The 23878-nt window shown below is 42.8% G+C and overlaps 1 protein-coding gene across 1 annotated transcript; it reads right to left on the bottom strand.

Moving 5' to 3' along the window:
* Window positions 1-2735: 2735 nt before the first annotated feature.
* wnt7aa (wingless-type MMTV integration site family, member 7Aa) lies at window positions 2736-19524 on the bottom strand. The gene is made up of 4 exons (XM_062544425.1): window positions 18834-19524; window positions 17929-18155; window positions 9314-9585; window positions 2736-5305 (listed from the first exon to the last, which is right to left on the bottom strand). The coding sequence occupies exons 1-4, from the start codon at window positions 18902-18904 to the stop codon at window positions 4832-4834; spliced, it is 1044 nt and encodes a 347-aa protein (XP_062400409.1). The 5' UTR covers window positions 18905-19524; the 3' UTR covers window positions 2736-4831.
* Between the last annotated feature and the right edge of the window lie 4354 nt (window positions 19525-23878).

Genomic DNA, 23878 nt, shown 5'->3' with positions numbered 1-23878 from the left:
AAGGTAACGCAGCGCAAGCATAGCGAACACCTGCAAGACACCTCCACAGGCCTAACTCACGCTTACCAGCAACATCACCACCTCACAGCAGGGGTGGTTAGGTTTACACTTACAAGATGACAACATGAAAGCTACTGATGCTTAACACTACATCTTGGCGTAGGCTATTTAACATGATTTATTAAATGGAAATCAGGAACGGATAAGCTATAGATTCAGACAACATTCGTGGAAAAAAAATGTTTTTGTGTAATTGTCGTTTACTTTTAAGTCAAATTGTAGGCTATTCCGACCAAAGGGATAGGGTTTCACATAGTAATGAGTGCAACTCATTGAAAACACCCCCATTCAAAATGTGACAAAAAGAGAAAGTCCAGCCAATATGAGTAACTCCTAAGAGCCCCAAGTATGTTAAGTAGTTGCAAACATCTCATTCACCGGCCTTTCTTTTATCGTCAACGTTCCTCTAAACCACAAGGTTTTGTGATTCAACTCATGTCCAAACGATGATGTTACTTTAGCCTGAGATGTTTGGCCAGCTGCCTGCTCACGCGGGTGTCTGACGCAGTTTTAGCTTAGCAAAAGAGATGTTTTGTGTTGGAGAGAACTGGCGGCCGATTTGCTAGGGTCTTTTCTAACTCCTGGATTGAAATTACACTTGACATCATCCCCTTTGCGAATGTTAAACAGTCTCTTTCGCCTTCCTCTCGAAACAAAATAAGTACCCCCCGCCTCCAAAAAGTTATCTAGATTTTGCATAGTTAACATTTGGCTGATGGGGGACCGTGCTTCTCAGGGAAACCGGGGAACATTGCTGAGGGGCGCAGTGCCGTTGTTGTGGCGACGCGACAGAGGAGTGAATGAAGCAGATGTCAGCGCCATCCATCACCCCTGCCGTTCCCTCTCCGCCTTCCTCTGCCGGCCGCCACCTCGACACAGTCTCTGCTCTGCGCTCATCAATTAAAGCGACCCGCTGTCCCACTATTAGAAAGCCTGCACTTTCCCCCGCTCTCTTCCTGCCCACCCTCAGTCATCCAGATTGTAAAAACTGCTGAAGCGAATAGGCAACAATAAGTCAATGGCTATGATTATATTGTAGCAGATGAATAGTTGCCACCTAACTAATTTGAGGCATTGTCAAGATGAATCAATTTAGATAAGTGGCAATTGTGGAGTATTTTCATGTAGGCTTCTTTGTAAATCTCTAATCATTGACTGAGCATCTTTTTTTTTTATTTTTTTCCCTGCAGATATCTATCTATCTATCTATCTATCTATCTAAACACCTTTACAGAAAATATTTTGGATACATATGAATATTACCAGTAGTGTTTGTCTCTGAAAAGTTATGGGTAATACTGTAACTGCCACAAGAGTGAAGGTTGTGGGGTGCCTTAGACTTACCACTATTCATGTTCCAATAAGCTTGCTTTGTCACTGCATTACTCTGCCAAGTAGTGTCTGCTTTTTGAAAATCTTCTTTTAGTGTGTGTGTGTATGTGTGTGTGTGTGTGTGTGTGTGTGTGTGTGTGTGTGAGAGAGAGAGAGTCTGCACTTACAAATGTTATCCTCTGTGAAGGACCTTTAAGGCTCTGTTGTGGCTCTACTCGTTGTAACAAGTGGGAATACTCCATCAGAGGGTCCTGACTGGAATTGAAGTAGAACATAATGGAGATATTCAACTCAAATCCCAAATATTTGATCTATTTTTTTTTTTTTTTTAATCTTAGAAGCATTTGTTGATTAAACACACACAGTTATTACATTTAGTATAGCCTGATGTTGTTCCCTGTTATTGTTGAATGATATAGCCTACACCCACACACCTGCTCATTCTGAACTGACTGACTGCCTAACGTGGTTACACTTGTTCTCATAGCCCAGGCTACATGCAGTGGAATGCTACCTTGACTGAGGGAAAATGTGTTAGCCCTCCTGCAGTCTCTGTCTGGATATGTGGGTAGGAGGGAGAGTCGTATCTGGAGTGAACTGGGGTTTTTAGGGCTTGATTGCTGTAAGGTAAACCGATTTGTGACATTCAGAGGGAGTCGTTTGTTCTTCAGAAAGACAGAGAGGGTCTTTGTCCAGTCTGTCACGTCCACTGACGTGACCTGTTTTCTTTTTTTGTGATGTTTGTGACGTGGTCTGTTGTAGGCAAAACTGACTTGTGGATGGCATGCTGAAATGAAACTGTATTTCTATGTATTGATCCCAATGAGATTAATATACGTTGTATTAGAAGAAATGCATAATAAAGATAATTTATGATGACAAACAAAGAAGAATATGTTATACTTTGGTCATTCATTTCGAAGCCAGAGATAAAGTAAGGGAATGCAGAGTTCCAAACTGATTAAGAGACATTTATTAACACTGTTCAAGACTTAGTTCATAAAGTTTGTTAAATTAAATATGACAGAAAAAGCATGTAGTGGGATCAATTTGGCAGTGGTTCAATCCATTGTCCATTTTTATCGTACACTTCCTTGTTCTTTGGTAAAGCACCTCTATCTGCTCTAGTACCAGAATCTGCTTAAGATCAAACTACTTTTATCTGATGCTACCCTGTATTAGTGGAGTCCTTTTGCTGACTTACAGAAAATGGCTCTCTCTTGGTTCAATCTTCAACCAGCATACCTATCACTAAAAATGACTTTAAGACCACTCACTTTTGAAATGTAGTAAACATCATAGATACAATGGTTTCATTGACTATCATAACAAACACAAACCTATTAAGCATTAATTTTTATTTCTGACAATTACAGAAATTGCTGTTAGAGCTGGATGGTGGCATATTTCTTTCTTTTTCTTTTTTTTTTACAAAAGAAAATCAAAATAAATAAAACATTCATATAAAAATAATCTCTTACAAAATATATCTATTAAGCAATGCATACACAGGGACAGTTCATCAGGAATATCAGACAAGTCGATGATACCAGTGGCAATTACCTAGTGAACATTGCTGTCATTATGGGCAATTCTGCATAATTGCAGCTAGACATGTAGCAGCACACAAGTGGGGTCTTTTTTCTAAACATAAAATACAATATGGACTACGCACTAGACCCCATTATTCCTCTCAAGTAGCGAATGCTGTTCCACATACATATACAGAGCTATAATGTGTCAAAATGAATCATTTATCGTCAGCAAAATTGAGAATGTGCATTCAAAATGCCATATGTCTCAGTGTCTTTAAAACACTTTACACTAAAAAAAGGCATTCAATGATTCATTTTGGGACAAAATAGCTGACATAGATACAGTATAAACAACTCCAGTGTATCATGATAGGTAGGGGAGTATTCTCATGTTATAAAAAAAGGGTTGTGCAATGACTAGCATAGACAAAGTGGTGTTGTATATTCACAAAATAATGATATCACGATCAAAATACTTGGCAAAATAACTGGAATGTTCCTTTTCCATTTCCATATTCGTCTTCTTGTTAAGTACACTTAAGCAACCTCTAAAACTATTCCAATTCAGATAGGCTACTCATAAGACAACCATGGTGGTCCGGAAAACTGGACGTCATAGTTATGACGCCGCCATTTCGGGACTAAGTAAGAGCACAACTATACTTGCTGCGATGAAAAACATGTCTATCAGATTATTGGCATGATATCTGTTTTTGACCTTGGTCCTTAGAGTTTTTTTTAAGCACTTGATTGCATCCCTTATCATAACCATCATATAGACGTCATTTGTTATAATCTCTCTTTTCACAGAAAGCCTTTAGATCCCACGGTAGTTATGTTATAAAACGGGTTGGAAATGTTATCTTTTGGGCACTGTAGGATAGTGGTATTAATGAAGAAATATCTGTGAGGAAGAAGTTGCCATCTTGGCAATGGAATGTGGCATATACTGTACTGAATGCTAATTCAATATTCAATATGGAATGGTTAAAAAGTGTTGGTCAAAAATGCTGTCATATATATCACATAGAGCAACTCTTACACATATGAATTCTCTGCCTGTCGTTATATGTCAATATTGAAGCACCAGCATAGTTTGTAGGTTAGAAAGTAACAGTGAACGTGGTCAAGCTGTTTGTTCAACAGTAACAATGAAATTCACTGACGAAATATCCTAATGTCGCTGAAAGAATGAAAAAAATCAGTAGTCTCCTCATTAAATAAATTAATATTAGTTTCTTTTCTCTAAATAAAAAAGTTAAATATTGTCATGCCAAAAGTAAAAAAAAGTCCATCCACTTGAACTGAAATAAACAGCAGAAAAGTGATAATCCTTTTTTTTAAGCAAAGAAACACATAATAAGGAATGTTAAGTTCATTAACAAGTGAGCCTTGTTTCTGTGCCCACCATAGCAAGTCACTCATGATCCATAAGAGCTTTCTGTACACTGTCCAAGGCAGACATCCATGTCCATAACAGTCTCCACAACAAGTGCACATGTGTCCTGCGCTGAGAATTACTAGTCCATCGCAGGACTGAAACACTCGCCGGACCAATCAGTCCTGTCTTGTCCAAAACAGTGGTCCCACAAATGTTTCCCAAGTTGTCCACAACAACCCCTTTAAAGGGACCTCTGCATCTTACAAGCTTGCTTTTCAATCCGTCAAAAACACAGACACAGACACACACACACACACACACACACACACACACACACACACACACACACACACACACACACACACACACACACACACACACACACACACACACACACACACACATATACATCATGTGTGCATACATGTGCATAAATAAGTACTCCAATAAATATATTTATATATTTATATTACCATCATTAACATTAATATAATAATAATAACAATAATAATACTCTTGCCCATTATTTACAGGTGTACACCTCTGTCCTCTCGCTGCAGGTGTTGCACTTGACGTAGCAGCACCAGAGGAACTTGCAGTTGCACTGCCAGACGCGCGAGTACTGGTGCGTGTTGTAGCCGCGGCCGCAGCACATCAGGTCGCAGCCGTTGGGCTGCTGCGCCGTCTTGTTGCACATGCGCCCCTGCGTGCCCATGCTGCCTGTCACCGGGTCGGCCTCGCAGTAGTTGGGCGACTTCTCGATGTACACCAGGTCGGTGTCGAGCGGCTTGCGGAAGGTGCTCTTCACCTTGAGGAACTTGGGCCGCTTGTTGCGGCTGGCGCGGATGGCCTCCACGTGCACGGCCTGGCTGTACTTCTCCTTCAGCACGTAGCCCAGCTGCCGGAACTTGGGCAGCGTCGTCCAGCAGGTCTTGGTGGTGCACGAGCCCGACACGCCGTGGCACTTGCACTCCAGCCGCATGTTCTTCTCCAGGATCTACAGGCGGGGGGGGGGGGGGGGGGGAGAGAAAGTCACATGGAGACCAAACGTCAGAGTCTTAGCAAGCACGGATGAAAACAGGCCCTCTGACACAAGGATAGTGCACACACACACACACACACACTCTGACAGGGGAGCTACACCAGGCTCATAACTGAAGCGTTCCATTTTAGAAGACTGGTCTATTTTTTTCGAATGTACGTGCCACTGTCGCGTCTGGTGTAGCTACTTCAATTGATTATAGTGATTATTAACTGCTGCGGCAGGATCTAGGGGGGGGAAATCACATGGAGACCAAACGTCAGAGTCTTAGCACGGATGAAAACAGGCCCTCTGACACGAGGGTAGTGCACACACACTCTGACCTCCCTACTGGGAGACGAAGATCAGTGGCTCGGCACAACCACTCGCAGCTGCAGGTCACTCGTTTGTTTTGCTACATCATATCTGATGTCTCCTCTTAGATTCTTATGAGATGAGTAAACCTCGGGGAGAGTTTGTTGATGTTATCGCTCAGAAACAACTTCCCACCCCTACATCTGTGGCAGAACTTAATCAGTATGAAACTTACGTGATAATCCTTTGCTTCTTTTTTTTTTTTTTACTCTTATCTCTTAAAACGGTTGATACAGTGCTAACTTTCTCTTAAGACAAGAACCAATTCAGAGGGTTTTGTGTGATCATAGTCTATGATTTGGGGAACTAGTGCCTCAATTTTCCTCCAAACCAGCATATTTTGTGAAGTCTTAGACAGGTTGAGACAAAGGTTTTTTTTTTTTTTCTTTAACATTCCAAATGAAGAATGTGAGGACTGTTAAACTCGCTGCGCCAGAATACGATTTGCCCCGTGCCTTTGGCTCTGAAGAAGGAGGCGAGGGGAAATCACTCACACATACACATTACCAAGAAGACCAGTCACCGTAGTCAGTCTTTCCGGAAGCTTCCGAACTTGTATACAAAACACATTTACGCAAATCATACCCGTGATCAAAATATAAGAGGCAGGTACAGGGGGCTATGTTAGTGCAATGCACGTGTGTGTAAGGCCAAGCGCCAGCCGTGGAAGGTATGACATAAACACAGCTTGAATGGCAGTCATGAGTTCCTTCAACAAGGGCCATGTGTATAGTTTACACAGATAAAGCCGCAGAGTTAGGTTTCATGTCTCCATGCACAGGTGGATCTACTACCAAGAGAGGGTATCTGGGCCAGATCAGTAGACTACCAGGGCTCCACTTCCAAGAAGCTATATTAAGTGAAGGGAGCTGCTATTAAATCATAGAGAGACTATTACTAAATCTCTCCCATCGGTCATTACACAACAATGGTTGTAGGAACACGGCAGAGAACTACTCCAGAATTGGCTGCGCTCTGAGTTACGAAATCCCATCTACCAGGAAAATCTGTTTGGCAAAACGCACGTGTTACTATCGGCTTCAGCAGTATATGAGAGAGGCCACACTGTTGCAGTCTGGGGTCTGAAAGATGATCTAGGCCTTTGCACCTCAGAGCTAAAGATAATAAACTCCAACACAAACACAAGCACAGGAGTGGTTGTTTACAACTAAGTACAAGTCGAGAACAGCTGGATGAATCATGAAGTGAGGGGGACCAGTTGGAAGAAAAATAAACTAACCAATGATCCTTCTGTGAAGCCTGCGGAATACGTTGTATATGATAATGCTCTGTGATTAAAGCATTAAATCAATCCATGTGAGGCCTAAAAGGACCATCTATTCATGGCAGCAGAAACAAAAACTATTATTTAAAACCTATAGTTAAAGCAATTTATAAATCCAAATAAGGTTGATCTGCAATTGAACGTGTCAGTGTGGCTCCCATGGTTATTAAGTGAAGGTAAATGAATATCATCGCTACACATCATGAATGACATTAGTGCACTGTATCTACATAGGCTTCAATTAAAGTCTTTAGTATTGCTGAGGTTTTTTTTGTGTGTTGATGGTTTGCTTGTTCAAGGGATCAGTTTAAGCTTTTGTGTGGGTGCCACAAGGTATTTCTGTCTCTCTCACTCTCTCTCTCTCTTTCTCTCTCTCTCTCTCTTTCTCTCTGTCTCTCTTCTTCTCTCCATCTCTCTTTGAGAACTAAGCACTAAGATGTTCTGATGTAATGGCATGTGTTCACATATCTTCCGTGTCAGGCTCGGTGGGTGGGAGGCCTTTGCACGTACAGTATTAGGGAGGCCTCACCTAAGTTTTTAATTATTCCACATGCAGCCGCCATGCTCAGACTTTCTGGAGTCACTGGGGGTAATTGCGGGGCGCTTCAGATGCACACCAGGCTTAGTACGGTCATGCTGTTGACTCTTGATAAACATTTTATGGCTATTGAAGTGAAATGCCGTAGTCTTTCAACAAGGAGATGTTTTCCCTACCTACAGTACACCCTCCATCCATCTACCAAGCAGCATACTTGATACTTACATAATGCGCCTGACAAGAACATCTTCGGTTTGGAATTTGCACTCGGCAGACTGTATCTACCATGTTTAATGGGAGCTGACACATCAAACATCTTTAATTTCAACGTCGGAGAATAATGCGTTTTTGTTACTGGACTCTGTCTAATTGTGTGGTTTGATGGAGGGGTTATTGGGTTGCACTGATCTGGCAGCCCCATGGGCCATGCCTGCCATTCGGCCAGAGCGCAGGATCTGGAGGGGGGCATTAAGTTAATGATTACGCAGAGGTATTTCAAGTAGGCTCATGCCAAACCTTTGAGGTTGTGATTGAACCTACCCCCCCGCCCCCCCCCCCCCTACTACCCCCCACTCCGCCCCCCATCTCCTCATCTTCAACGACCCTGTCCAAAGTGCTGAAACATTGGCTTCGTGAGTCATCGTGACATCACACAGAGGCTGCCAGGTAAAATTGATTTTGGGCTCGGTACTTTTTAATGGACAGAAGTGTCTTTTACATTCCTAACTTTGTTAAGTGAATGGCAAGTTTCAGAGAGTTCAGCACAATATCAGAGATGGATTTTAAATGGAGTTTGGTTCGCAAAATGCCCCACACACATTGTTGTGTTAATCTAATCAAGAAGCGAGAGAACCATTTGGTTTTGGCAGACTGACCACAAATGAAAGAGAGAACAATATAAGAATGTGCATAGCAATAACCAAGTAGGCCTACCCTCATTCAAGATACAGTCTGGGGTCTGGTCTAGCGGCTGTGGTTACTCCCACTTAGTAAAGGCCCAACAGCCTATTTCCTCAATAACTCACAAACATGCTGATTGAATGATAGCGATGATTGCTGCTTGTATATGTAAGCTTTTTCTCACTGACTTGGAGACAAATTCACAAACTTCAGCACTCTATAACATCATCTAATTGCATTTGGACAGACATTGTGATTGCATGTTTGTCATCTGCGAGGGATAATTACTTCTCTAATAACAAAAGAATGATCTGTAATCAGGCCCATGCATCAAGTGAAGAAAATGAAGGAGGCTGAAGGAAAGCGGCATTGTGGGGGAGCCTATTCATTGAAAGCCAGTACTAGACAAATAAAAGAACGTGGTTATTATGGGCTGTCAAGCCCCAGTGACTGGGTAGAGGAACTGTTAATCAGCAAACAATAAGATATGTCATAACTGCCACTTAAGCAAATGTCATTATATCCATTCAATTCAATTCATGCCCTTAGGTTGTCAAAATAAAGTAGGAGACAAACCAGAGTCCTACTGATCTGAAGCAAGTGAACTGCTCTTAACCTCCCAACAACATAACAGGCAACTCCAGGGATGATGCTGGACATACAGTATACAGACAGACAAGGAGACAGGCAGACTGACACACACACCAACACACACACACACACACACACACACGCGCACACACACACACACACACACACACACAGACACACACATACCCCCCTGAACCAGATTTCAACATTCCAGTAGAAACATCCCTCGCAGGTCCTCGCACTCCAGCACCCACCCACCCCACCCCACAGCGCATTCCTGAGCGGGCGTACCTACCTTTCGGCCGACCTCGTTGTTGTGCAGGTTCATGAGCGTCCGGGCGTTCTGTCGGATCTCGCGCGCGTCCACAAACACCTTGGAGAAGCTGAGGCCGTAGCGGATGTCGGCCGAACAGCCGCCCCACTTCCAGCCTTCCTCCTGGTTGTAGAAGCCCTGCTTCTCCTTGTCACATCCACAGCCGCTTAGGTTGCCCTGGGTGCAGGCCGCCGTGATGGCGTGGGCCACACCGGCCGAGATGATGGCGTAGGTGAAGGCCGCCTCTTTACTGCCTGAGGAGAAAAGGGAAAAAAAGAAATGTTGCGTTAAGTAAAGGATGGCTGACAACACAATCCCGCTGTTTCAGGCGGTGTCAGGACTCCTTGTACATACCTGCAATAGCTTTGACACTCAAAAGGAATAATAAAATGTGCAATCCGAGCCAAGTTTTGCTTCATTTATCACGCATGCTTTACACAGATTAATGATAGGATTGGAGGAGGTTTGTGTGTGTGTGTGTGTGTGAGAGAGAGAGAGAAAGAGAGAGAGAGAGAGAAAGAGAGAGAGAGAGACAGAGAGAGTGAGGGGGAGTCAATTCTTAGAAAAGTCATGTTGGAAAATCTGAACTTCCACACGCTTCTCAGACGTTTTGCCCCATCAGCAATAGAGCACCAGGTCGAGAATGCACTGAGAACAGAACACCATCAGCCTCGTATGCATCAAGAGCTCACGGCCTTCCACATGTCATACATGCAGTGGCCTCAATGACATGCACATTTCCGAGAAATCATGGCTGCCATTATCACCTGTCCTGCACACAGACAAATCACTCCCAGCAGTCTTGTCTAAACATGACGAAAAAAAAATGTCAAACTGCAAAAACTCCGGCCACACCGGACAGCAGTTAGACTGGCCCGTGTCCAATGAGAACTCGGTGAACACAAGTTTATTTAGGGCACAATAGACTTTAAAAGACAGAGGGAATATATGTTTAAAACGTCCATCTGGCCACTGTCCCAGCTTCCGTCAGGAGAGGAGTACACCCAGTGGAGGTGAGCCTGGCAGGCACGCAGAGCCTGTCGGAGCAGAAGACAAAGATAATTGATTGCCTCTTTAAATCAGGGCACTTCCAGGTCAGCGGTGTGATTTGCTCAAACCAAGACAGGGCCAAAAAAAAAAAAAGCTGCCTCAAAAACTTTTCTTTTTCTTTTTTTTTCCTTCACGATTTTGAGTTTTGGATTGCAAAGTGTTTTTATTTGATTTATTTATTTATGCTTAAATCAGCATCACAAATACGGTTCTGTAGTGTGCACACAAGAAGTTCACAGTAAGGTTGTAATAGTTTACTAATTCATGCTGCACTGTATAGCATGTTAGCATTTCTCAATCGAAACAGGAGCTTTAAACTCGCTGCAGCACTTTTAAAGGCATTTGAGAAAGCTATACAGAGGGCCTGAAGAGTCTAAGCTACAGAGGGCTAGAGGAGTCTGTGGTAGAGCTGTACTTGGATCGTCCACCCATAGAGAATGAACAGATCACCTGTTGAAGTTCAGCACATCAAATTGTCGTTGAACAAATACTGATCATCAAGAACGGTCTGCAGAGCTATAGTATACATGGATAGTCCACTCACAGATACAGTAATTTGAGGAAATATTATTATTATCATCTGTTGTGATTCAAGTTTAGTAATTGTTGTTGAACAAATACTGAACATCACCTTAACCAAATCCAACCCCTAAACTTCACCCTAATGATAAATTGTGTTTGTTGATAGAACAGATGGTTTGTTTATAATCTCAGAATCTGTAGATAGTCTGTGGTCGGACTATTCAAGTAAAGTGTGTCTATTCATAGGTTTCATCAGGTCCTTTTCCACAGGTGTATTAATCAAGCACCATGCAGTCTGCATTCATAATCTAGGTGCTTGATTGTACACACCTGTGGAAAGGGACCTGATGAAACCCATGAATAATATAAGTATTCTGACTTCCCTTCTGCTTTCAAAGCACCTGAAACCAATTATTGGGTGATGCCACAGCTGAGCGATCAAAAACAATTGGTATGTCATCAGGCCGGTGACCTATTAAGTCATTCCCCTCCCTGAACAAATTCTTTGTCTGTTTGTCGTGGGTGGTTTCAGCCGGGTGCAATAACAGTTAACAGTGGTTAACTTGCAGTTAAATAGCAGTTAATGCGAGAAAAGCTGTGTTCAATAAAACTTGCACTGTAACAGTGTTAGAGCAGCCGGCTTCCATTGAAAATGAATGACTTCTGGAATCTTTGGAAGCTCAAGTCGGCGGCGGTGTGAACGTACAGTAAGGCTAACCTGTCCACTATGACATAGCCCGGTTTCCTCTCACTGTACTCACTGTCACTTTCCTATTCCTGTTATCTCCAGTTCACTCAGGACGTTTCACCAAACCTCCCCCACAGGAGCCGCCCACTCAGTTGGGTTGTTAACTACCCATCCACAGTGAACAACGTTGATTTCATTGCTGCTCTTGGTAATCACCTTCCTCTGGAGATCTTGGCTCTCACTGAGACTTACATCAAACGAGAAAATGATGCTACTCGGGCTGTTTTCCGCCAACTTAACACTTTTTGCCATACCTCCCGTCAGTTCACACTGGCCTGTTAATTTCCAACAAATGTAAATTTACTACACAGCTCCCCTCAACCAAATATGACTACCATGACATCATGGTGACCGCTCCATTAAAAATCTTGGTGATTGCCATTTACCGTCCACCAGGACAGCTGGGCAATTTTCTGGATGAGCTTGACATCCTGCTCTCTTCCATCCCTGCATGACTGTCCCATGGTTGTCCTTGGTGATATACGTAAATATTCAAAATCCTACCCCTGAAGACTTCTCACCCCTGATACACTCAGTTGAGATGTAACAGTTCCACAGCCCTCTGACTCGCAAAGCTGGCAAAGAGCCTGATCTAATTTTTCCTCCGAAAATTTTCTTCAGATACCTGGTTACGCTTTTTAATTATTTTGCTTACCTGACCATTATTTCATTTGGTTATGTGCATCTCAGAACAATCCTCTGTTCCTCCACCAATGGCTTCCTTCTGCTACAACCTCTCCAACATGTCTTATGTCCATTTGTCCTCTCTAGTTGCTGGTGTTCTGCCACCTCACTGCACATTCTCATCTCTAGATATTAATGATGATGACACAGTCTTCCTGTTCTACATTGAGCTCTTGTCTGGATAGTTTGTGTCCTCTATCCATCAGACCTGCTCAACTAAAATAAGTCACTACTGCAAAGAAAGCTTTTACAACACAGATACAGAGATACAATTTTTCACCTTAAAAAGTCTTTACTCTACCCTTCACCTCATCCTCCCGCTACCAACCTCATGGCTGACGTATTTGCTTCATTTTGTATCTTGGCTGAGACAAACATCCACATCTCACTGCCTGGGCAGAGGGGTGCCTCAAGGCACGGTACTGGGTCCCCTTCTCTATTCTATGTCCACCACCTCCCTGGGCCTGATTATCCATTCACATAGCTTCTTATATCACTGCTATGCAGATGATACCCAACTCTTGTTCCCGCTTGATGACCCCACAGACTCTGTACAGATCTTAGATTGTCTCTCTGTCATATCCACATGGATGAAGGAACATGCCCTCCAACTAAATCTCTCTAAAACTGAATCTTCTCAGCCAAACAAACTATACACCACAACATCAACATCAAAATTGACTTCTTAACTCTTACTCCCTCCAAGGTTGTGAGAAACACAAGGGTGTCATGATTGATGCACCTTCTCTGACCATGTTACCTCTGTTGGCTGGTCATGCCTCTTCAAACTATTCAATATAAGAAAAATCAGGCGGTACCTAACCAAACATGCTCCCCAGCTCTTGGTACAGACCTTGGCTATCTCTTGCCTGACTACTGTAATACCCTCCTAATGGGCCTCCTGGCTTGTGCAGTGAAACCGCTACAGAGGGTCCAGAACGTGGGGGTCTGTGAGTCTGGCTTTCAATCAGCCAAAAAGGGCACCTGCTACCCTGCTATTCATTGAGCTACACAGGCTGCACTTGGTCGCCCACATCAAATTCACTAATGCTTACCTACAAAGTGGTTGCTGGGTCTGCTCCCACTTACTGAGATGTTCTCATCAAGAGAGCTTAAGTTAACCCTTAAGTTAACCCTTGGCTTCCAAGGAACGTCGTCTGACACTGCTGACTCAACACACTCCGCAATCCAGACTATTTTCATTTCTCGTTCCCCAACAGCCTACCAAGTGCTACCAGAGCAGGACGTCCCTCTCCACCATCAACCCTCACAAGAGTACCTCCTCTCCTACATCCTTCTATCTCCTTCTCCTTCTACCACTACCACCTTTGGATCTACTTCAACTAATGCTTACTTCTGCACTACCACCCTCTGGCAATATAGTTTATTTCAATAGTATTATTTTTTTTACCTAAAATATCCTTTGCAATATAGCTTGAATGTTATTCCTAATGCAGTTGGAAAAATGAAGAAATTAATTCATTTGTGAATGAGTTTGGATTTTTCCAGGGTAATGACAGGCGCTCCAAACTAGATCTCCATGAAAAAAGACCTAGGTGGGGAGGGCCAGGCTACAAAAAAGATTCCCGTGTTCGCGTTTTAAAAGAAGCCGAAGACCGAAGATGCCCAGAACACTACCAGGTGCCAGCCAGAACTCTCCAGAGCAGAACTACCACTAGGGGCCCTATTTCACGATGAGCTGATATAGCTAGGGTAGCTACACTGAAACTACAGTAGGCTACCATACAGAATGTAGCATGTAGCTGCACCCACCCTTAGGCAAACGGCAGAGAGAGACTTCAAGAGTGCCGAGGCGGATGAAGATATTGATCTGATCCGCCAGTTAGCTACCTGCCTTGGGCCCTTTGGAGGAAATGCACTCATTGCCTCCACATTAGATCACCATCCTTTGTGTTTACCCTCTAAATGAATCATTTACGTGGTGCAGAACAGATCACTGAATCATCAGGACCAGTTAACTCCTTATATTCAACCAGATGCTATTTTCAGATACTGGTATGCATTCCTAAGCAGGGGTTTAACAAGTTCTGTCAGTAAAGGAATAAATGAAGCCGTGGATGTTTATGTAGCAAACTATCAATCGCAGATAGACAATCACCGGCAGATACATCATAATTTGCCTTAAGAATGCATAGATTTGATTCTTAGTAAGATTATCTCTTTAAGATTATAAGTATAGTACTAATATTTTATGTAGCAATTTATTTTGTAGATTATAATATTACAAGAAAAATAATGCATTCATTAGCATTATTTTGCAGCATAGAAATGCAAAAAATGAAAAATCAATGCAACATGATGTTAATACAGGTTATGCAGAGACTATAACAAGTTAAGAACACTAAAACTTGCTGTTTTAAGGTAAGTTAACCAAGTTTACTGATTGTGCAAAAACAGCCATTGTTTACAGTTGTTTCACAAAACCTATCAATTCCCACTGAAGTTCTATTAAAATAGTCAAGCATACCAACATTTTCCTGGCACAGGACATTTCACAAGAGCCGTTTTTATGACCAGACAGCTATGGATGGTCTGGGCACTTTGTAAGTGAAGCAACTTAGGAGAGAAAAAATATTACAGTATCACTGCACCGTATTATCATTTCAGCCAAGTGCACATATATCTCTCCAGCATATCTTCCCTAGCCGCACACTGACTGACTGCGATGTACGAGTGCACTTTATATTGTATTAAGCCTGTTATCCTCCACTATGGTGAAGCCGATCAACAAATAAGTAGTGTACCGAGGTCCTCACTAACACGCTGCAGGTATGTGTGGACCTGTCACAGATAAACATCTTGGAGCCGAGCCCATGCAATTTAAGGAAGGCCAGGGCTGGGCATCAATTATGAAAAGATTTTTATGGCTCCCTTGGGCATGCGGCCAATATAAGGGTATGCATCAAAAACTTGAGGTGAGTGGAGGTCGTTTAAATGTTCCTCTCTTCACTTTCACTGTTATTTTGTCCTCTCTCTGTTGGTAAAACTGTGTTTACTTCAATGCAGAGATCCTGAAACACAAACATCACTGATAAAGCAAGCCATAAAACTTGTCTGTTATGACAAGTGTTTCATTACTTTTTTTCCAGAGGTATCTGAACCATTGGCTTAGAATAATTCTATGTAGGACTTCCCTTGCCAAAAAATCTGCAAATGCACAAGGTTAATTTATAAACCTAACACAATGTACTTGTCCGGACTTGAGGCATTAATGCTGTTGGGAGAAAACTATTTTCAAGCATACCAGCGGATGGTTAACAGGGAGAAAATTCAGGGAGTGGGGAGCCGTGGCTGACACACTTACAAAAAATACAAGGCTTAAAACATGTCTATCCCTCGTCTTATGTACAGGATACTGAGCCAATCACAGAATGTAGTAAAGCAGTGTGTTTAAAAAAAAAATCTCTTTGGGCCAGCAATGTGGTGATTGCAGGCTCTTTTCTCTTTGGGGAAATGTTATCACAGTCTGTGAAGTATACGCTAAACAAACGTCTACCAGTGCACGCTGGAGGTTCAGGGGTGTTCAAGGGGGTGGGTGGTGGAGGTGGGGGTGGGTGGTTTACCTCTTAGTTCTTCAGCGCTCAGCAAGTGTGAACGTCGCTCCCCAACCCGACGCAGGATTAAACAATGGCATTCATCTCGCGCCACTCTGCGCTTCTGTGCGTGCAGCAGCTAATCTGCTCGGTGAAACCAATCCGATTAGAACGCCTGTCTAGTCGGCCTTTCCCCCGGCGGAATCAAACAGAGACAACAGCGGGCCCAGAGCGAGATAAAGCGGTCCAAGGGCCCGGAGATGGATGGCCCACTGACCAAGAGAGAGAGAGAGAGAGAGAGAGAGAGACACACTCACACACACACACACACACACACACACAGAGGGGACCCCAGGGCGGGGGGCCAGGAACAATACTGTGTCACAATATTTCACTGTCACACACACCGTCACAGCCGCTCAAGGGGGTATTGTTGCAAGAGCCTGCAGCTGTTCCTTCCCCTTGCAAACACTTAAAGGTGATGCACGGGAGAAATCGTCATGAACTTCATGAATGGGCCTGAAAAGGAGGATGAATCTAAAGTGATTAAAGCCACCTATCTCTCTCCCTGTCTCTCTCACACTCAGTCCCACTGTCTCCCTTTCCAATTCTCTCTCTCTCTCTCTCTCTCTCTCTCTCTCTTTCTCTATCTCTCTCTCTTTCACCCAGTGAACCACGAGACTTTGATGGGGAGGATGCAAATACAAGTTCACCCTCAGCGATACATGCAAGTCTCTACAGATCACTGGTGTTCCTTTGAGCCTTTACCACACATTCTCACAACTGTCTATCTCTCAGGTAGTTCTAGCACACATATTCTCACTCACACACACACACACACACACACACACACACACACACACACAAAGCAAGAGAGAGAGAGAGAGAGAGGAACGAAGGGATACAAGAGTGAAAGAAAGAAAAGGAAACAGGAGAATTACGGTAAATATGATCCCCTCTGAAAAAAAAGTTTATTTCCGGGACTGTTCAGTCATTTGAGCACTGAGATTCCCCCTGCAGCCATCTTCCCCAGACAAACAGCTCTCCATAAGCCAGCCTTCTTTTCCCACCAGTCAAAGAGCTTCGCATCTAGGCAGCCCCTCACACAACCATTCATCAACGTGTTGGCAGCTCAATAGCATTGAAAAAAACTCTAAATAGGCCCAAAGTTTGCCCTAGGAAAACGGATAACATTACCCACAGGGAGTAAAAAAAATCACTCGTAATTAGTTTCTGCTTTGTTTTTCAGGACAACACATTGTTAAACGCAACCCTCTTGCAGTATACAGTGTTGTATTCAACTAATGTAACTTATACCCGTGGTAAGGAGAGGAGCTTGGCTACTAAATCATTAAAATCTACTGCTAAGGGGATGTGGGGGGACAATAAAAAACACGGCCAGACTACCTGCACTGGGGCAAAAGGGAGTGCAAACACGGCACCAGTGACACTTAAACACTGGAGGGCAAATCTCTGCTACCACTGGAAAAGTTGCAGACATACAAACAATTGAAGTTGTTAAACTACAATCATGTTTTTCACAACTACAACAGAGCATTAGGTTGCAATCTCTTGCCGAATCCTTACCTGTGTGATTCAAGACCCATGGCCTACCTGTCTATGTCTATGTGAGATGCCCTTCATTTTGCCCTATATATCACAGTAGCAAATAAGGCAATGCACCTATGCGCAGGGATGGACGCAACCGTTACATGACAAATATCACCCCCAAGTATGTTTTGTATGTTACCGCGTTACATGTGACCATTACGCGGCAAACATATGAATTAACCACATCACTGTAAACAATTAGCGTAATAATCACGGTTGCTCGTGAAACGTGGAAACACTGTGTACATGTTATTCAATGATCATTACAATTTTATGACAATCTTGAGGGAATTCAACATGCTACAGGTAGAGGCATAAACTGGATGCTGCAACATGTACCCTCATGCACTTAGAACTCAACCTCATATCGAGTGACTTTTGTGTATTGCTTTGCGTGATGCTTGACGTAAATATTTTTTGTAACATACCCACTTTCAATTCTTTTCCAAAGACAGTCCTCTCGCCAAGGGCAGAGCAATTCCACCGTCCATTCTTGAACTGAAACTGGCACTCGTTGATTCCCATTTGTGCTCCTTCTCCGATGACTATGATAGCGTCGGGACGGCTTTGACAGATCGTCCTTTGACGAGGGGCCAAACCGGGAATTTTGTTACAGATAATACTTGCCCCCAGAGCAACCACAGACGAAAAGCCCCTGAAGAGGTTAAAGTTAAATTCAAAGATTAAAACAATGCATACAGAGAATCTCTATCTAGACAACAAAGTAAGCATTACGCACGGGCACGCATTTCAGGACATTTTTCTTACCTAGGCTATCCATAATAACCTCAATAAGAACAAATGAATAAGCACGAAAGTATTCGGATATGAATATCGAGGACAAAGGGACATAAATATTAATAGGCCTATATAGCCTATAATTATTATTAAATAGGGTAAATAATGTAATCATAATGAAGAAATCTCTCAAAATGGCAGACAAGCATTTATAAGGAAAAAATGAAAGTTGAAGATTTCTCATCTAATCAATTCATCTAGTCCACTTCGACCTTCCAACGTGACTTAATGGCTGCATAAATGTTTTTTTGAATGAAGTTAGGATCTATTTCATTAGACTAATTTGTGCGAAGTTCCATAAGGTTACAGGTTGCAAAATAAACCATACATTTTGCAAGAAGTGCTGAGATCAATCATGATTTCCCTATCTCCTCGGAGATATCACCACTACTACGGTCATTAGTTTCCTTAAATCTGTGTTCTGTTCTTAGCGTGGCGCGGGCATACCGGGTCAATTTGGCACATATAGCCAAGAGGGCAAACATAGTTGGGTTTTGGTACACACAAAACACTTCTAGAGGTACTAAATGCTTACCCAATTTTCAAATACACAATCCCCAAGCAGAGAAAAATGTGAAAAATCCAGCGACGCGTCTTTCTACTCATGATGTTCCCCCTCTTGCCGTGCACACACTAGGGGGAAGTTGGCAAAGCCGACTGCTCACAGGTGGAGGAAATCCTTAATTTTGTGAAATTTACCGTGTCCCGTAGAATAACCCAAAGTTCCGTCACAAAGGTGGAAAGATATCCTTAAAAGACTCTTCGTTTGGCGTGTGTTCACCATATGTTGGTCAGTTTACGTGTCTCAGGTATACTAGCTTCACAGAGTGTGACACAAGCCGCACACGGAGATTTCCAACTCCCTCTCTCCCACAGGTCCTATATCTGTCTACTTCATCTATTAGGGCGTGTTCTTTAAGATGCAGCTCATCTTCATAGACACGTAGACCCAATTTCTGGAGTAAATTTAGTTTTCTACCACTTAGCTACATGCGTAAAGCTGTAGCTACTTTAAATTCTAATCTTTATAAATGCTTACCATTTTCACTCTGATTTAAACAACTTGTAGGCCTATGTCTGTAGTTTAGTTGCTGATCGACACACTGTAATACCGTGCTATATCTAAATTCCCTCTTGCTCATTATTAAAAATATCCAAGGATCGACCCAATTAGGGTATCGGACGAAACGATCATGAGGGGAGACAACTTATTCACAAGCGCACATATTCCTAGAGATGACATCGCTGTGACACTTGCTGGTGAACACTGCTTTTATTCGTTCTCCCGCTCCAAGATGCTCCTCCCAGGGTTTCTGAATCCACCCCCGCCATGCATAGCCTATCTAAATGTATTGGATAACTAAAAGTTTGACAGGCAACGTCCACACCGTCTAAAGAGTGTCTAATTGCAATATTTGCATATCTGGGCTATTTCATACAAAAATAAAATCTGAATAATAAAAATCTGAAAAATAAATCAGGCTATGTATAGGCTACTGAAAAAAATGATTTTGATAATTTTGAAACTATTGGGAACTTCATATTAATGAACAAGAATGAACTTTTTCATGGTCAAGTTGACCAGCTGGTTCTTTCAGAAAGAAAACGATCAGTTGTGTATAATTCAGGTTAATTAAGCAGGCTGTCTAAATCAGTTTGCAACTACAGTCTTAGATCATGTAGCCTATGCTACAAAGTGCGCACCAATTAACACCCATATCCAATCATTAGACGGCGCAATGCCTTTTACAACAGCGCCATCGTGTGGCTAAATAACGTTCACACACACTCTCATTTAGGCATTTTGTTGTTACTGACCTCCAAATAATACTAATAATTTTTTTTAAAAAATCCACAATATACCATTCTCCTAACACGTGCACACAACTCACAGAGGTTACAAGGCTATGTGGATTGAACATATTCTGTACAAGTTCATTCAGTTAAGTCAATGTTTGTTCATTGAATAGTTTGGTTGAAAGAATGAAGTGAAGGTCAAATAGCCATTGTGATATTAACAAGTCCATCTGGTGGATTTAAAGCCACTTATACAACCATAATGAACACAGGCACCATAACAGTTTTGACAAGGTTACAGGCTCTGGCATACCAATAGGTTTATTTAGTTGCTAATCTCCACTGATTATTCGCTGGTTAGATTAAAAATGAGACACTTATCAGCTTGTATCATCTCTAAGTGCGATTTTGTTCAACTCTGTCGTATGCTTACCCTTTGAAATATGGGCTCCAAGTATCTTCATTGATAAACTCAGTGAGTAGTGTCAAACGATAAATTAGCTGTACATCACACTGTATACAATCTGCTGTGACTTGTCAGTTTTAAAGTGTGTATAATTTGCCAAATCACCAGTTTATACATTTCCAGCCAAATAACTATCAAGTAGTACAAGTTGGTAGGAGTTAAGTGTTAGCACACATAAAATAATAACACACGGTTACAATCAAGACAAGACCGAAATCCATCTTAATATTTTATTAAAGTTGATTACAGCAAATGAAATCAGTTTATCAGTCACAATACAGATGGCAATTGTCTTACACAGGGCTGATGGACAGGAAATTATCTTTGCCTGAAATTATCAAATACATTCAAAGACAATGTAGAGAATGCCTTTCTTGACATTGTACATGACAGAGCTCAAGCCTGAATTCAGGCACCACCACATCTGAACTCTATCAGGCCTGCTTACATCAAGCAAGGGATTTCTTTTAGGCAAGGTTAAAACATATTCCTATGTCGATTTGTCTTCAAACACAAACACTCACGAGTGACTCATATATTCAAGCACTGATGAAGACCTATATCTAATCCATAGACATTATGGAAATAAGCTTTTGAGCTTATGGTTTCATCCTTTTGCCAAATATTGCTCACATATATTGCCCCCTGGTTGAGGCTCTGCATACCCAATTTATGTATTTATAAAGGGAATGTTATACATTTTCTATTAATTACGATCAATTCTATAAGTATTACCCAACATGTTTGACCCATAAAGTATAACAAACATACATAAGACTACACAACATCATCTGTCACTACCACAAAGCAATCAGAAAGTGCAAACGAGTAGTCTTTGTCTGTCAAAATGGCCGCCCTACAACTAAGCAATTGGCTATCTAGGCCCACAATTGTGATCTTACGCTGCTTTCAAGACAACTTGAATGTCGGATATTTCCAACTTGAAATTTCCCCATTCTGTTCCAACTGGAAGACTTTCCATTCTTGTAATAGAAAAAGTACAAGGGAACACCACCCAGTTGGAGCTTTCAAACTTGCAAGTTGTCTGGCACAGCCTTAATAGACATATTTCATCTGAATCAGCCAATCAGAAGCCTACCCTCTCAGGAAAAAGACCTCAAATTATGAGGCAAGCCCAAAGAAATGGACGAGAGATCGATTCTTTGGGGAATGCGAAGGAACAGAAATTATTTCTTACCTATTCATTTAAAAAAACAAAACAAAACAAAAACAAGATGCTTTGCCGCGCGTCAGGGAAGGCAATAGATTGTATAGTTATCTTCTGCTCAGGATAAAATCACTACCCCACAACTATACAATCTACTACCTCACCCTGCCATGGGGCGCCTCAGGTGTCATATTGGCTGCAACACGACGGGAGAAAATGGCGGTGCGTTATTGTGTTAAATTGGATTCTCTGGCAGTCAAACACAGGAGATCGGAACATCCCGCTCGACTCCGATGTCCCGCTCGTCACTTTGGGAAAGACAGTAGGCTGTATAGTTATCTCCCAGTGTGGGTATGACCCTAAAACTATACAACCTACTACCTCATCCCACCGTGAAAATGGCCGCTGCGTTCCTGAAACCTGTAAAAAAAAAAAAAAAAATCAGCGTAAAAGAACAAGGGAGTTGATCCTGGTAGAACCAGGAGTATCCCGACAGAGAAAGAAATCCTGAATGACGTCTCGCGGTGTTGTCGTTCTTTTGCTGTCCATATGCTCTCCAATGTGCAGGACAAATGTTCCGTCTCGTCACTCGAGAACCTGAGGACAGACAAAAATGAGAGCAAAGGTTTCTTCTTTTGTGTCTCAAGCACGGCGACAAAACATTAGCACACAGCACACACAAAAACATTGGGTAAACACTTCATGAGGAAGCTTTGCAAAGTTCGTCGGAGTAAAATTCGCCGTCCAACACGACTTCAAAAAACCCCACATCCACACAGGCTGGCTCTGTTCTCTCTCTGTGCGGGGTTTTCGGATCCACACCCCTGGATCTCTGGCATAACCCTGAGCAATGCAGCAGAATGGGAGCTGCTGGCCAACAGACTGGGCTGCCTCTCAGCCCTCGAGTAGCCATGTTGTCATTGTGAGAGTTCGCCTTGGCTGCTCTCTCTCTCTTTCTTTTTCTTTCCTTCTCTCTCTCCCCCCCTCTCTCTCGCTCTCTCTCTCTCCCTCCTTCATGAGTCAAGACGAACTGCTTCCATTTTTCGGGGAAGGGAGGGAATGGCTACCGTCCGCCGCGGCTTACTTTCGGGTCGTGAAGAGCCGAGCTGCAAGCAAGACGGAACGGAGAGCGACCCAGACTGCTCACCCGCTGGTGCTGCGTTAGGCGCCATCTTGTTTTTTTCACCCCCGCCTGCAAGTCGGAGAGAGCCGGCCACAGGTTTGTTGTTTTGTGTTTGCCTGAAATCCTCTCTCTGTCTGTTTCCCTGTGGTATGTAGGAGCAAGAGGCACACCTACTCGATGATTCAAATATCAGTGGAAAGGCATAGCCTAAATGAAAGCCAAATACACACGATCCTCTGATCCCGATCAAATTTGTGATCCATCTATTCAACAACAAAAAAATGCTTGGACAAAAGGCAGAAAATATGACGCTGGAAGAAATCAACACCCCCCCCTCCCCGCCCTACTAACAAACATGTCCCCACGAGTTCAGTTCATTTAAAAATGTCCATGCCCGTTTCCCCCTCTGAAACATCACCGCACAGAAATTATATATTTTTTTTGTTTAGTCACTCGGTCACTCACAAAAGTGCAAAAGCAGGCTTTGGCGGCCGTCCCGGTTGAGTTTATGCGAGCCCCCCACACTGCTCATCTGATAAAAAAGCTGTGTGCAGGGGAGGTCAGATCTTAGCATTCTACAGCGCTGATGGGATCGGTTAATCTGTCTGAGGTCCGCCCTCTCTGCACACACAAATAAATGGAGGCCGACGCTGGCATGGAGACAGGAACCCCCTCGTGGTTGCGAGGTGCTGGCAAAAGGCCTCCACTAAAGCAGCCCAATAAAAAAAGATCTTTGCTGGGGCACTTGGCAAAATGCAGCTGGAAAGGGAATAGTGCACAGACACACCATCATTTCTTACATTCCCTCTGAATACCCTTCCAGATTCAGTGGACAAATGGCATTTACAGCTCATCCTTGGAGGAAGGTGGCGATCGGATCCCAGGCCTGTCTGTAAAGGAAGGGTGCCAACACACACCCACTGACTCAGACTGCGTCAGAGGACGCATTTGACAATGTCAAGGCATAAACATACACCCTCCAAAAAGAATTCTGCAGGAGTTTTATGCTGAGGACAAACTGGTTTG

Source organism: Sardina pilchardus, chromosome 9 (genome assembly GCF_963854185.1).
Source record: "Sardina pilchardus chromosome 9, fSarPil1.1, whole genome shotgun sequence".
Lineage (NCBI taxonomy): Eukaryota > Metazoa > Chordata > Actinopteri > Clupeiformes > Clupeidae > Sardina > Sardina pilchardus.
The sequence above is the reverse complement of the archived record's forward strand: the minus strand, read 5'-3'. Positions and strand labels throughout refer to the sequence as shown.

Coding starts and splice junctions, on each gene's coding strand:
- wnt7aa (XM_062544425.1), bottom strand. CDS start 18,904: ATGAGTAGAAAGACGCGTCGCTGGATTTTTCACATTTTTCTCTGCTTG. Junction 18,156..18,833: donor ATTGTGTATTTGAAAATTGG/GTAAGCATTTAG, acceptor TAACCTCTTCAG/GGGCTTTTCGTCTGTGGTTG. Junction 5,306..9,313: donor ACAACGAGGTCGGCCGAAAG/GTAGGTACGCCC, acceptor CCCCGCCTGTAG/ATCCTGGAGAAGAACATGCG.